The sequence below is a fragment of the Ischnura elegans genome, chromosome 8, assembly GCF_921293095.1.
Source record: "Ischnura elegans chromosome 8, ioIscEleg1.1, whole genome shotgun sequence".
Classification (NCBI taxonomy): Eukaryota; Metazoa; Arthropoda; class Insecta; order Odonata; family Coenagrionidae; genus Ischnura; species Ischnura elegans.
Window position 1 is genome coordinate 9489330 of NC_060253.1, and position 15402 is coordinate 9504731.

General features: G+C 38.2%; 1 protein-coding gene across 1 annotated transcript in view; it reads left to right on the top strand.

The window, feature by feature from the left end:
• The window catches only part of LOC124164022 (endochitinase-like), a 47527-nt gene that overhangs the window by 9988 nt on the left and 22137 nt on the right, over nucleotides 1–15402 (top strand). Inside the window, exons 3-5 of the mRNA XM_046541171.1 lie at nucleotides 229–425; nucleotides 3908–4073; nucleotides 6769–6991. Coding sequence (XP_046397127.1) covers nucleotides 229–425; nucleotides 3908–4073; nucleotides 6769–6991 — 586 coding nt within the window. The remainder of the gene's footprint in view (nucleotides 1–228; nucleotides 426–3907; nucleotides 4074–6768; nucleotides 6992–15402) is intronic.

Below are 15402 nucleotides of genomic sequence, written 5' to 3' on the forward strand. Positions count from 1 at the left end.
ATATATTTGTTAAATAATTAAATTTAAAAATTTTGATACATTGCACAAACAATGTGTAAAAATAATAACCATATCGATTCTTCAAATGAATAGCTGCAAGTGGTAATCCTTGGCTTGAGCCGTGGCATTGGGGATATACGTATATGCCACGGTCAAAGCCAACGCCCATGGCTTTTCGGTCGAAGCAAATATTTTATAATTATGTACACTTGATACTTTAATTTCTAGAATCTTCACTACACAGCGCTGGTCATCTAACCACACCCCCGAGAATAGATTGTTACTTCGAAAACTGGGCAATCTATCGTCCTGGAGTCGGAATCTACAGACTCGATGACATTCCAGTCCTTTTTTGCACGCACATGCACTATGCGTTCATCGGACTCAACGCCACGACCTGGGGTGTACTAATCTTGGATGAATGGGTAAGGCTACCCGTCATGATTTCCATAATATCAGTGATAAAACTTTGGGCAGATCTTCATAATACCATTAACGATATAACTTAAATACAGACTTTGTTTAAAATTGATCGATTCAGGTGTAACTCAGTGATAATTATGATCAGTCATGATAACAAAATCAAACTGTTATTTCCTAAGATATTTCATTTGAAACTAGCAACATGCGTTTCTCCACACTGTAACATGTTTACTTGAAACTCACTGTGCGAGTTTCTAGTGATAGTACAGAGAAAATTACAGAGGTATGTAATTCCATCATGCTAAGTTTTTCAGAGTGAGAAAATTCCATAGAGGATGAATCGAGGAATACGGGGGACATTAGACTGGAGACAGTGGTGTGCTCAGCGCACAAGCAATTCTACGTCCGGCCGAATAAAATCCCCCTTAACCTCTACAGACAAAAAAAGCCATTTGGGAAGAAGATTCCTAAACAGTTAAAGTGGCAGAATACCTAACGAACATTTGCAATATCCGGGTTCGAGGCCGGGAGAAGGCAAACGATCTTTGAACAATGGAGTTATCTCAATTTGTGCCGCAATCGCGCTTGACTCCGCGGAGGCAGGGGCACAGCTAGGAATTAAGGCTAAGGGGGGGGGGGGGGGTTTCAGGCACAACTAATACTGGGGGGCTTGGAGGTATTGCATACCCTCCAGGGTAAGCGGGAGGTGCGGAGGCCCTCCGCCGGAAAAATTAAGATAAACGCTTCAAAATGGTGATTTTTACGGTCTTCTGAGGGATATTTTATTAATCATTACACTATTCTATAAGCAATATTAATCCAATTAAGTAAAATATATTTAACTTAAAAATTTCTATGAGCTCCGGGGGGGGGGGGGGTTTATCCCCCAAAACCCCCCCTGGCTGCGCCACTGCGTGGAGGTACACCATAAGAGAGTCCGCAGTTATTTCCTCAGATACATTTCTAAATCTAATTCTATAATTTAATAAAAAAGAAAATAACAAAATACTAAAAAATACTTGTCTAACATGTCCAAAACAGAATAAAGAAGCACGCAAAGATGTTCACTGAGATGACATGAAATAGGAAGGCAACAAACTAAACGAGAAAATAAATGAAACATATAAATATGAATTCTTCTTCGATCAAACAGTCCCAATTCTTCTTTATTTGAAATTTCAATTATTTCAATTACCTCGATGAACAAAGCGAACGTCGTAGTCGTAGACGCTAACGAGAGCCACGAAAAGAGAATATCAGGAATTGAATAACAAATATCCCACAGATTTCCATTCTTTCCCTGGTCCATTTAGAACAATATAGGCCACGAAATATGTTGAATGATTTATCTTTCTTCTCGGTAATTAGGTGTGTGTTTAAAACATTTTTAAAAGTAAAGCATTTTCCCGAGTAAAGTTTCGCTATTTACTCGATTCTAATGCAAAGAAAATTGATGAAAATTAACACCTAAACATTTCCACATGTATATACTACCCCGTAAGCTGACTAAAAAGGCGTGTGGTATGGGGTGTAAGGACACTAGCCGTTTAATATACAAATAAATTCTCAAACTAAATTACGACTGGCATTTATTAAAGCCGTTCAATTGTATAACGCTCAACTATGTGGAAGTTAATACTCGAAAATGAAAAGGAGACTTCGTTGATTTCCACTAATTTATTTTGTCCGTACGACATGTTTCGAACAATAGAGGTCATTATCAAGTACTGTACTTGATTACGTACTTGATATTGACCTCTATGGTTCGAGACATGTCGTACGGACAAAATAAATTAGTGGAAATCAACGAAGTCTCCTTTTCATTTTCGTTTATTAAAGCCCTTTATGGTTCGGAGGAAAAACGAATTCCCTTACCTATCCGTTCGGCAACATATCTATCTCTCTTAATTTATCGCTTCCGTCGGACCTGGAAATATAACGGGGCCCTAATATTATCTTCTCCGTGTCGCTCTTAAATATATCTTTTCTCAATTGCACAAGCAATATAAGCCTAGTCTCCGAGTCTCCAGCGGCTCCCAGCCTAATTCGCTTAACATCTGTGTAACCCTTTTGTATATCCGTGGTTGTTTATGACGAATCGCGGAGCTATCCTTTGTATTTTATTCGGTTCAAACATTCTTGCACCAGATCCCATACGCTCGCTGCATATTCAAGGTGTTGTCGGACGAGTGCAAAATTCTTTTCGAAAAATCTTTCTTATACTATCCCATCCGAAAATCTTCCAAAATTATGCTATACGAATCCAAACTTTTTCAGGGCTCTGCCACAAATATTCCTTATGTGCGTTCCTATCGTAGGTTTGAAGTTACCGTAACTCATAGATAATTCACTCCATTAATCGCCTTAATATTTATATATAATCATATACATGGGGATATTCGACGACCCCCGCAAGAAATGTGCCGCCGTGCATTTTCTCAGATATAGTCCCCACTCCCCACTCTTGGCTCCACAAATGAGCGATGTTTAAATCCCTTTTCTTTATTTTGTACACTGTTATAATCGACTTTAAAATAAATTTCTTGAACACGCCCAGGGGCTTTCCTTTATAGTGGTACCCATTTTCCTCCTACCCCTCTGGTGATAAGGTATCTGATCAAGAACCATCTGGGTACACAATTTTGAGTAATATATTCTTCTGATTTAAGCCTCCTCACTCTTTATTTCTTATACGTCGCCACAAATTCAACGCTTGTACTTCCTCTTAACAATTGACTATGAGTTCCAATAGGGTAGTTTCCTTCATCAAAGAAACCGAAAGGCATTGATTGCGATTCGTTACCCACCATTACTGTAGGTATTCATAATATAAAAATTATTTGGTTTTAGAAATCCCAGTTTAGACGAATGGCAATGGTCAATTTTAACCTTTGAAAAAGGCCAGATTGGCGCCCATGCGATGCCACGCCACGTGACGTCACAGGAACCTAGTTTCTATACGAGTAGATAGAAGTTTTACATCGTCTGAGATTACCAATGCATGCATGAGGCACAGAGCTCAGGGAAACATTTTTTAATAATCACCCATTAAAATTACCTAAGTTCGGAAAGTTTCCTTCGTTTGATAGGGGAATAATAATCCCTATTTAAGCAAAGCGCTACCAGCTTGCAGGGTACTCTGCTACCTGCTAGCATCCTGCGTCGTATCAGCGCTCAAAACCTCGCCCCAAGGTCACCTCACTTGCGGCAGTGGGAACCAGAACGACGTCATACGGAGTTTTCCCAGCATTCATACTTAGCCGTCGCGTTTTCGCGCGCTTAAAAATTATCACTTTTCATTTAATCGCTAAAAATATATATCGTCATTTAAAAATCTAAAAGCGTGAAATACGTACTCCAGGAGTAATAATCTTTCGATTTAGGCAATAAAAAAATAAAAGGAAACCACCCTATTCCAGCAGAGTTAAAACTTTTTTTTTCTTAATTATAAGACGAATTTTCTTCAATACTTTCATGCCAACAGTTTGACGTCATCCAGGACGGATTAAGGGGATTCAACAATCTGACAAGGAAGAATCCTGGTCTGAAAACTTCTGTGGCCATTGGAGGGTGGAACGAGGGGGGCAAGAAGTACTCGGAGATGGTCGCAGTCAAAGAGAGAAGAACGGCCTTCATCCAGAGCTTAATAGGTACAAAACACACACGCTGATTGAGTAAAAATTATAATTATTCCCACTGATAAATCCACAAAAAACAGCACACCACACATTTCACACACAATAGGGTATTTTCCTTCATCAAAGAACACGAAATGCATTGATTGCGATTCCTTACCCACCATCAGTGTATTCATTATATGCAAATTATTTGGTTTTAGATATACCAGTTTAGACGAATGGCAATGGTCAATTTTAACTGCATTTTAACTGCAGCTGGGACCAGAACGACGTCACACGGGCTTTTTCCCAGCATTCATACTTAGCAGTCGCGTTTTAGCGCGCTTGAAAATTTTCACTTTTCATTCAATCGCGAAAAATAGATATGGTTATTTAAAAATCTAAAAGCGTGAAATACGTACTCCAGGAGTAGTAATCTTTCGATTTAGGCAATAAAAAAATAATAGGAAACCACCATATTCGATGAAAATCCAAAAAATTGAGTCTTTTTCCTGCGTTTCTTAGCTGATTACTTCTCTGATATGGTCAAATGAAATACCATTGTTATTCATTACTTTCTTCGACGTGCATCCTTTCTACTGCATGACGCGTATAAGAAAGTTCTTGAAAGTTCTCAATTGATAAGAACAAGCAAGTCACTGTGATTATATCTTCAGTTGAAGTGGTTGAATCGAAAAGTGAAAGGCAGATAATTTTTTTTACATTTCCAGCACTTACGTTTATTTCAAGAACTTACGTTTATTTCAAGAACTTACGTTTATTAAACTATTGAAGTAATCACAATTAAACCAACCCATTTTACTTTTTGTATAAATTGCGTTTAAAATCATATAATGGCGAGAGTTGCAATCAAAAGGGAAAAATTATCAAATATTCATGGTATCATGCCAATTTTGATACAAACGGGTATGCGATGCGCAATTTCACCAGAAATAAAATAATGTAAAAATACACATCAACTCATCTCTTTTTTTTAAGATATTCACCAATTTCTTCACTTCTTGCAGACGAGATATGTTAGTTGGCTTTAAGGGGCGCTGGGGTCGGCTTTAGATTTGGCAAACCTCTCTTTTGGAGATGTTGGTCGATGCGTGTTATTTAATTTGCGACTTAAATCTGCAGTATATTTTATAATTATACTAAACTCTCCGCCAACACAGCTCACCGTGTAACAACTTGACTCAAGTAGTCACGAGTGAATATTCTTTTAGTCTTCATGCTCATCTTGTTTGATTAATTAAATTTTCCTACCGCAACAAGAAAATTGATATCCTAAACTTCTCAGTTGCAACTTTTCTCTAGGTCATGAATACTATGTAGATAAACGTTCATCTAACCTATAAATTTAATTTTGTGCTTTGAAGGAGTTAGACTCGCGACTGCTTGAGTCAAATTTTTCATGGAAGCTCGTTTTTTTAGTACAAAGAAATACCTTTTATAAGACCTTTACTTGGCGTTCAATATTATCCAACCCTTTTTAAATCATAAATATCACAAGAAAAGTTATGTAAATTTGTTATTTAATGTTTTGATGTTAATTTTATTTAGCTCGACAGATGAGTAAATTCTGTGTTCGTTTGTAAGAAATATAATAACATACTCTAGGAATTCACCAAAATTTAACATCAGAATATTTTTCCCGCCATTATTTTATAATATTTGATAAAATATTCTTTAACATCTCCTCTACATTGAGATTACTTTTACGCCATCCAATATGGAAGCATAGCATTCCACAGCTATTACCTCAAAATTAAGATATCACATCCGTGAATAACAGAACTACACTATTGAAAATGGTTACGGTAATTTACAGACTATTCAGAAACGATTCCCCAGAGTTATTACCTAAAATAAAAATATGCATCAGTCTAATCTACGGGGTGTCCCATTTATCTTGACCACCCGAAATAACTTTTTGTCCAGATGCTAATTCAAAAATGTGTCAAGCAAATGTCCATTATCCGTCAGGGGGACATAAATCAGCATGATTCCCTTCCTTGCAGCTTTGTTATTTACAAAGATATGAACAGCGGACCATGACTTTTTAAAATGGCACCCTATATTTTTCATTCGGTAATTCATTTCCTCTCCTAAAGACTTCTTCAAAAATGTAGCACAGTGGACCATTGACATAAACACAGTGTTATGAAAAATGACTGACTCACTAGAGCTTAGTGCAGGTTCGCGGGTATTGGAACTACTCCACTTGCTGACGTTGACGGTGAACAAATGAAAACATAGTAACATGCACACTAGTCATAAGAAACTCATCCACAGTAAGTGGACGAGTTTCTTATGTTTTCATAACGTTGTGTTTATGTTAATGGTCCACTGTGCTACATTTTCGAATAAGTCTTTAGGAGAGGAAATGAATTGCCGAATGAAAAATATAGGGTGCCATTTTAAAAAGACATACCGCTGTTCATATCTTTGTAAATAACAAAGCTACAAGGAAGGTAATCATGCTTATTAATGTCCCCGTGACGGCTAATGGACATTTGTTTGACACATTTTTGAATTTGCATCTGGACAAAAAGTTATTTCGGGTGGTCGAGATAAATGGGACACCCTGTGTATTGCACATTTACCTAATAAATAGAATGTTGAAAGGAGTTGTTAGTAAAATGGAGTGTCAATCAGTGTAATTACTTTTGGAGCGTCCACCAGGGTAAAGCCACAGTGAATTGAATGTGATATTCTCCAGATTTCTGCAATAAATACGGCTTTGGAGGTGTACTGCTAGATTGGGAGTATCCAGGTGCCGCTGACAGAGACGGGGCGCCGGCAGACAAGGACAACTTTTTGTCCCTGGTGGTGGAGTTGAGGGAGGCCTTCGACGCCGTGGGCAAGGGGTGGGAGATCGCGATTGCAGTGGCGGTGACGAAGACACGAGTGCAAGACGGATACCACGTGAAGGAGCTGTGCAAGTAAGCGCAATTCAATGTGCGGAGCATTCTCAGCCACCAATACCATGTGATGGGAATGGGATATCTATTATCTGTCTCACATCTCTCTCAAGGGGGTTCAATGCCAATGTAACTTACACCTTCAGGATTCAATGCGTGGAGGTAACTTAGGTGCACATTAGGGCGGATCGCAAAAATCGATTTTTTTCAAATCCATCTGGCCCAATGAAAAAAAGTTGTGGGACCGATCAAAAATAAGGCCTGAAAAATTTGAGACCTGTACGTGAACCCCTGACCCTCGCTCAAATGCAATTTAGGGGGGGAGGGTCAAAATTCGAAAAACATAATATTTTATGGTCACTTCATATAGATTTTGCCGAGTTACTGCCCTTTTAGGGCAAATATTTCGTGCATTTTGACATATCTGCCACCGTTTAGCCAAAAAATGCCTACTTTGAGTCCGCGTCCGCGAAGAAAATATTCCAACGCCCACGCAGCGTCGCGGATACCAGAGCCGTAGGCCGATCCCTTCCCCTCCACGCACGCTTCTTCCCCTCCCACGCCTCTAATACAGCAAAATTCATCCCGCGCATGTTGCTAGGAGGTCGTTTATCTTTGATAATATAAATCAGAAGATAGTAGAAGGTAAAAAACGATGCGTAGTGAGATGACTTGTCCCGTATTTGGCGCCTCGTCGGCGTTGAAGAAATCGATGTTACCAACTTTCAGAGAAGTGATGAAATATTTTTAGATCTGCGCACGCAGGAAAGGAGACTACGGTCTATGAAGACGCCTCTCGAGTGGCTATGAAGGTTTGGGGACTTAGGTTATGCACTTCTATTCCCGTATTGTCCGACAGCTGTGACTAAATGGATGAATAAGGGTGAAGGCCGCCGGCGTACCCTCCCCGCCCCCCTCTCGAACGCCCCAGATGCACCAAAGTTCACACCAAGTGCATCTTTCTTCGTTAGTCTTACTAATATTTGATGTATCAGCATCGTCCAGTGAGGAACAATCACGAAAGAATTACTCAATTACCTGCTTTCCAGTCTGTATTTCTTATGTAAGTGTCATTCTTCGTCTATTGCTGCTGTCAACAAAGTTTTGGTATATTATTTCGCGAATCTCTCGTCCGTATGTATAATAAAAGGAATATTGAAATTCAAATTTGAACTTTTATCAATAGAGTTTTTAATTCCACAGCGCTAAGCTCAGATATAGCCGAAGGAACCGGAGTCTCTCTCTAAAATATCATCAGCGGGTAGTCCTTTACGACGATATTAAAATCCAGCAATTAAAAAAATCTCGGATTGGTCGCCAAACGCATCCTTGAAGAAACGCAAATTGGGTCCCTAGATTACCCTCCCAACGTTTATGTCGCAAATCCAAGTCAGCATAGTGCAATTAGCAAATAGACCACTGTAAGGGATGAAATACGACTTGATGCTTTCCCGGCGAATGATGTGGGTAAACTCTTTTCGGGTTCAACAAAATTTATCTCTTAGGATGAGCCCCCAGTCGGAGCTTGAAATGTTGGCCATTATGGAAAAATTAACCCGGTGGGAATCCCGAGAAGAGTCTACCCACACTGCAAGGGGTGTTGGAATTATGCTTATAGCAAAGGTATGATGCCTCCTTTTTGGGCGGTATTCGCTTGGTACCATCATAATCAAATCCTTTTTAATTCTGTGTATCTAATTTTCACTCGGAAAGGAATCGGTAATCGCAGATTTTATAACTTTTGCTAATCCTCCGACGGGGGAGGCAAACCTCCAAAAGTGGGACCCTGTTTCTTCAACTAACACCACACATTCCCCTCTAAACTTGTATTGATAAGTCCTCTTCCCTTTTTTCATCAGACAAGAGTATAGTCTTTCATTCCAATAAAATAAGGCCGTTTGATGACACCTTTCTTTTCTTATTCACAGTAATTAGAATCTATTTCTGTCTACGTAAGTTATTCTGGTACACTAGCTTTGATATATCTTACGAAGTTATGACTTTTGCGTCAGCTAAAGTCGCGGGAAAGGTCATTGCTGTTTCTTGGTTCTTGCATATACCTCTATCACAGTTGGTAGACGCATTTTCCCCGAAGAAGTTCCAATTTGAGTTTATATTCCTTAATGTTTATTTCATGCGGTAAGTAGAGATACAAATCGGCTAATTTCTCGCCAGATTAATTTTCTTCGGATGAATTGATGAAGAAAATTTTTGATACTATTTTCCCGTAAGAGTTTTGACGATGATGACTCAACGCTCTCCTACGATTCCCTTTTTTCCTCAGTTGTCGAGTTTCTTTAGGATTCAATCCAGCAGCCATCATCTTTCTTTTCGTCAGATTATTTCTCAAAATATTTCTTCATTGGGGGAACCTTATGCTCCTCCATGCACTTAAAAAAATGCACGCAAAAATATCGCATAATTTAAAATGTTCCTTTAAAATTGTTTGAGTCTTATACTTCAATGCGTAAAACCCTTCTTTTGGCCTATTACGATTTTCCGTAAGTTTTAGTACTTCCTGTGGTACCGCTAAATCCATTTAGTCACATTCATAATGGAAGAGAAGCGCGTCACCATAGTTCGCACACCTTCATAGCCACTCGAGAGGCGTCTTCATAGACCGTAGTCTCCTCCTGCGTGCGCAGATCTAAAAATATTTCATCACTACTCTGAAAGTTGGTAACATCGATTTGTTTAACGCCGACGAGGCGCCAAATAAGGGACAAGTCGTCTAACTACGCATCGTTTTTTACCTTCTACCATATTCTGATTTATATTATCAAAGATAAACGACCTCCTAGCAGCATGCGCAGGATGAATTTTGCTGTATTAGAGGCATGGGAGGGGAAGAAGCGTGCGTGGAGGGGAAGGGATCGGCCTACGGCTCTGGTATCCGCGACGCTGCGTGGGCGTTGGAATATTTTCTTCGCGGACGCGGACTCAAAGTAGGCATTTTGTGGCTAAACGGTGGCAGATACGTCAAAATGCACGAAATATTTGACCTAAAAGGAGAGTAACTCGGCAAAATCTATATGTAGTGACCATAAAATGTTATGTTTTTCGAATTTTGACCCTCCCCCCCCTAAATTGCATTTGAGCGAGGGTCAGGGGTTCACGTACAGGTCTCAAATTTTTCAGGCCTTATTTTTGATCGGTCCCACAACTTTTTTTCATTGGGCCAGATGGATTTGAAAAAAATCGATTTTTGCGATCCGCCCTAGTGCACATGTACCTACTAGTCATCTACAGTATTTTTAGCATTTAAGAAAAACTTGAACCGTGATGAATACTATGTAGATAAAAGTTTATCTAAACTATAAATTTAATTTTCTGCTTTGAAGGAGTTTGACTCGCGACCGCTTTAGTCAAGTTTTTCATGGAAGCTCGTTTTTTTAGTACAAAGAAATACCTTTTATAAGACCTTTACTTAGCGTTCAATATTATCCAATCCCATTTTAAATCATAAATATCACAAGAATAGCTATGTAAATTTGTAATTTAATGTTTTAATGTTTTATTTAGCTTGACAGCGGAGTCAATTCTGTGTTCGTTTGTCAGAAATATAATTACATACTCTAGGAATTCACCAAATTTTAACATCAGAATATTTTTCCCGCCATCTGAATATTTTTTTGCGTGCCGGTTATTGTAGTCATAGTGCGGCTAGCACTTATAACCAATACAGTGGGTACTTTCCATTCATGGGCGCACCCAGCGGGGGGAGGATAGGGGACAGTTGCCCCCCTAGACGCAAACGTAAATTTAGTTAAAAATGAAAGTTATGCACAAATTTCCTTTTAAATCAAGAAAAATGATATTATTATAAAACATATAATTCACATAGAAATATTTTATTTTTGAGCAAATTATTTTAAAAACTAATAAAGCGCTGTCATACTTTTCTTGAAAATTCGGTTTCACTAACCTTTCCTGGTTACAACTTGAATGACCACGGCTTACCCTCTAGTTTTCATCCAGGTTACGCACTTGTTTCCATTCATGTGACTCACGCGTCGACAAGTGTCGACTCACGGAAACTGTTTATAACTCTCCAATTCCTGCGCGTAATCGTTTGTTGACTTGTGTCACAACAGTCGGCGACACACACCGAATGGAACATGAACACCGCGACACAAGTCGACTTGTGTCGACATGTGTCGATGAATGGAAAGCACTCATTCATTTGTTTTTAAGTGTATTTTATTTTCTTCCAGTATATTATTTACTATTTAATATTTAATGCTGAAATTCTATAGTACCTACAACGACAGTAACTGTAGAGTTAAACGAATGTAAACAACAAGGTCATATCCAGGTCTAAGCCGCATGGCACTGAAACTCAATGGATAAATAATTAATCAAATATAATGGAAAAGACAATGAAGAATATTCTAAAATGAATTTTAATCCTAAAGTTGGTCTGCATTGGTGAGGGTAAAGCTACATACGGCCTAAACCACAGGCTAAGTATTATAACAAACAAATGTTATTTGAGTTATCCGTAGCTTTTACCTAGACATACAACATACAACTCTAACATGGATGGACTAAAAAAGGGAAGGAGCCTGTAATCATTTTTCAAATGCAATATATATAAAATCAGTTTGATCAAAGGTTTTACCTTTAAAGAATAATTAGAGTTACTACTAACTTTCCGAAGATTTGAATGAATGGAGATGACCTCCAAATTGATAAAAAGAGAAATCCTTTTCGCGAAAACATTTTCTCCAATATTCTAAATAGGGTGACCTACATACCACCACTCAACGAAGTGGCAATTACAATGTGTCAGAAAACTGCAGTCACTAGTCACTCATATATTGCACGAGAACCTTACTAGCGAAAAAGTACAAATTACGTCCATTTCCTCTGAAAATCTATCAACAAACTCTAAACACAAATAGCCCTTTTGAACTCGGAGGCATTGACTTAAAATCTTTCACCCACGCTCAACAAACACTCGCCTTCGAGTACTGTGGACGAAATCGGATGGATATCAGACGATGCATTCGTATCAGTGATAAAATGAGAGAATATATTAAAGTTGTCGCTATCCAAACTACAAATACCACGGTACATTACGATGAGTCACTTTAGAAAGATTCAATGCATTTTGCAGTTAATCCCGGACGGAGTGAGTGAGAGATATGAGAAGATTACCTCTTTCCGATGATCGATGTGGACGCTATTCGTACATATTTTGACGAAATAGCTATTATTATAAAAGATGTTTTCACCTGATTACATTAAAAGCTCACAAAATATTTCCCAGACGTTTCAGTGAGATGACCTACTATTCTCAACGAGAGAGAGAGTGAATATGATTAGGGGCTCTATGACAACACGTCCCAAATGTAGAATATCAACTCTCCCACAAGATATGGAAGCTAGAGGCGTACATGGGTCTCATTTCGGGTTTGAATTGACCCCTGAAGGGACCACCACTAGGAAACTCTAAAAGGCCTGCTTATACTGTGTATTGCCCCATACGAGTTAATGTCTACATGAACGAACGCAAAATTGGCGTGTGTAACACGACTTGTACAGAAAATAGAACCAGTTCTAGTTTTGTTCATGCAATGTCACATTTCGTACTCTGGTCCACTAAAATCCTTCATGCATGTATATATAATTATGGAGGTTGCCTGAATCGTACCAATTTTGGAAAAAAACGAATTAACTCAAGAATAAGTGACGCAATATAAGTTTTTAATAAAGTATAATATGAGGAAGAATGTCAACTTCTCTCACAATTATTGGGGACAATCAATTCCAGGTTGAACACATGTATTAAAATTAAATTTCAAACCTCTGCAAACGGTTCGATTTACGCAACCGGTTTCCCAAATCGCACAACTGGAGGCCAAAATTAGGAAACGATGTTTCAACGACAATGAGAGGCGGGGAGACAAGTTATTTAAGGTTATTTTTTAGATCCCTTAACAAAGCAAACATGTTCATTAAAATACCATTAACATAAGGAGCGAATAAAGTTAAATAAGTCATATCCTTGACATTAATAACAGAGGTAGTTTTTTAGCTTGATAAAAAATATGCAATAATTGAAACAAAATTTACAATTCTTTTGTAGAAGTGATTATGCTTTGGAATAGTCTTTTCACGGCAACTTTTTTGAGACTTCTTATATCGCTGAGGTATAGATAGACTTGGTGCGATTTGGGAGTGACCGCCATTTTATATGAAATCATTTCCACTGCCTAAACACGTGATCATACCACGCTGTTAACAGCACCAAATGAACCAAAATAGACTTGAAAAATATGATATGCAGCTAAATTGTATGTAAATAAAACTTATTTGTTTTCCATATTCTTGCAAAAAAAACGAAGAAAAAGCTAAAAAAGACCCTTCTTTTCTTAATACCTGCGCACCTGACTTGTCACTACACTGGTGGCCACAATTGAAGTGTGGCGTGCTTGGTGATGCACGAAGTTCCAAATGCAACCATTAGATTGCATAAATATTTCTAATACAATGGTATTTTAGGACGGTGGAGCGATTTGGGAAGTGGTGCGATTTAAGCAACTCTCCCCAATATATTAACTCGTATGGGTTAATTAATCGTAAGTAATGTAATGTGAGTGTGCGACAAGGCCTCGGCTTGGCGCCAATGCAAAACATAATATCGGTGACGAGAAGCGATCGAGCCTTTCATCAAAACATTTAAGGTCAAATTTAGTTCTTAACATGATTTTCTCTCTCTATTTCTCCCGCGCGTACTCGGACAAATATTGATTAGCAATAACTCAAGGTGGAGGATCGATAATAGTGGTGGGTGCACTCGACGAATACAACTGCATGCAGCAGCCATTCCCTGTGACGCTTGAGCTATTAAACTGATTGACACCACGGTATTTTATTTTTATTTCCTTCACCTATTTCGGGGGCTGGGGGACTCTAATGCCCCGTTTACACAACGATCGTCGCGACGTTGATCCGTACGCGCGTAACCTCAAAACGTCGTGTAAACGCGCAGAGTTACCATCGTAGGCCTTAGTACCTGACACTGCCAAACTTACGATGGTTAGCGCTAGTGCGCCAAGAAATAAGAGTTGGGAAATGAAGATCGATGCACATACGATTCTTTCGTGCCGTTGAAATCTTGATGCAATAATTGATATTTCATAAATAACTCTAATATATCTAAGATATATGGCAACGATTGAAGACATTATTGAGCAGGTAATGGAAGGACGTTAGGGGAAAGTTTTTTCTGCTGTTCTATTTAGCAAATGATATCGGATATTCTATACTGTACGAATTTTATGTATTTCTTTATTTACAAGTTAACCTATAACCATGTATCCTTACATTATACTTCACAGATGATGAAAAATAACAAACATACACAAAATGCTAACCAATTAAAATTATTGTATACAGGATTTCACGATAAAATTCGCCACAAATAACCATAAAATTTAGATTAAGATAGGGAGAAACCAGTACATGTGCCGAATTAAGCCGAAATCTTAGCCTTTTCTAGTTAAATAATAAGAGCAATTTGTACTGTCTTTAATTCATGAATATTCTTAAATTTTTTGACATATTCTCTCGAAGAATCTAGATTCTTATAGGCTTCACGGACTGTTATGACTAGTTTTAGTTAAACCTCATCTGCCTCATCATTCTGGATAGCTGGGAGTTGAAGACATAATTTGCTCCATGGTAATTAAAAACAAGCAGGTGAGGATGTGTATAGTTATGACGGGATCCATTAAAATTTACTAATAAAGGAGATAGGAATAATCTAAATAGGAAATGATAATTTTGTAGAGGAATAAGGCAGTGTTGAAGGATCGTATATCGTGCAAGAGTTTTTAAATTAACTGGGGATTGAAGATATGAAGTGTTGTAATAAGACAGTGAGATTCCTATATCGTAATTATTTAATTTGAGAAATTTATTTTGGACACGTTTAAGCCGAATTGAGTCGATATTGCAATAAGATGACCAGTTAACATTATATTACAAATTGGAACGTAGCAAAGCGACATATCTACTGTCTTTACCGCATGAATATTGTTAAAATTTGGACAGATTCCCATAATGAATCCTACACTCTTTAAAGTTTTACCAACGGTTCGGTCTACCTTTAGTTATAGCACATGAAAACATAAATATTCTTTTGCTTCTTAATTTCCAAGATTTCAATTTTCTCACGCAGTCACATAGTCAGTTGTTATCTGACACAGTTCCCCAACGAGGGCAGCACTGAGTTACGATGGTAACTTATAGACGTGTAAACGTGCAGTAGTCGCGATCAACGTCGGTACGTTCGTAGTGTAAACGGGGCATAATCAGGGGTGCCGACTTACAAAAATATTGGGGGGGCTCAAACCGGGGACCTTGTCCCGGTAAATTTTATAAGTAGTGAATTTTAAGTTTTTTAAGCATTTTGGAAGAGTCAT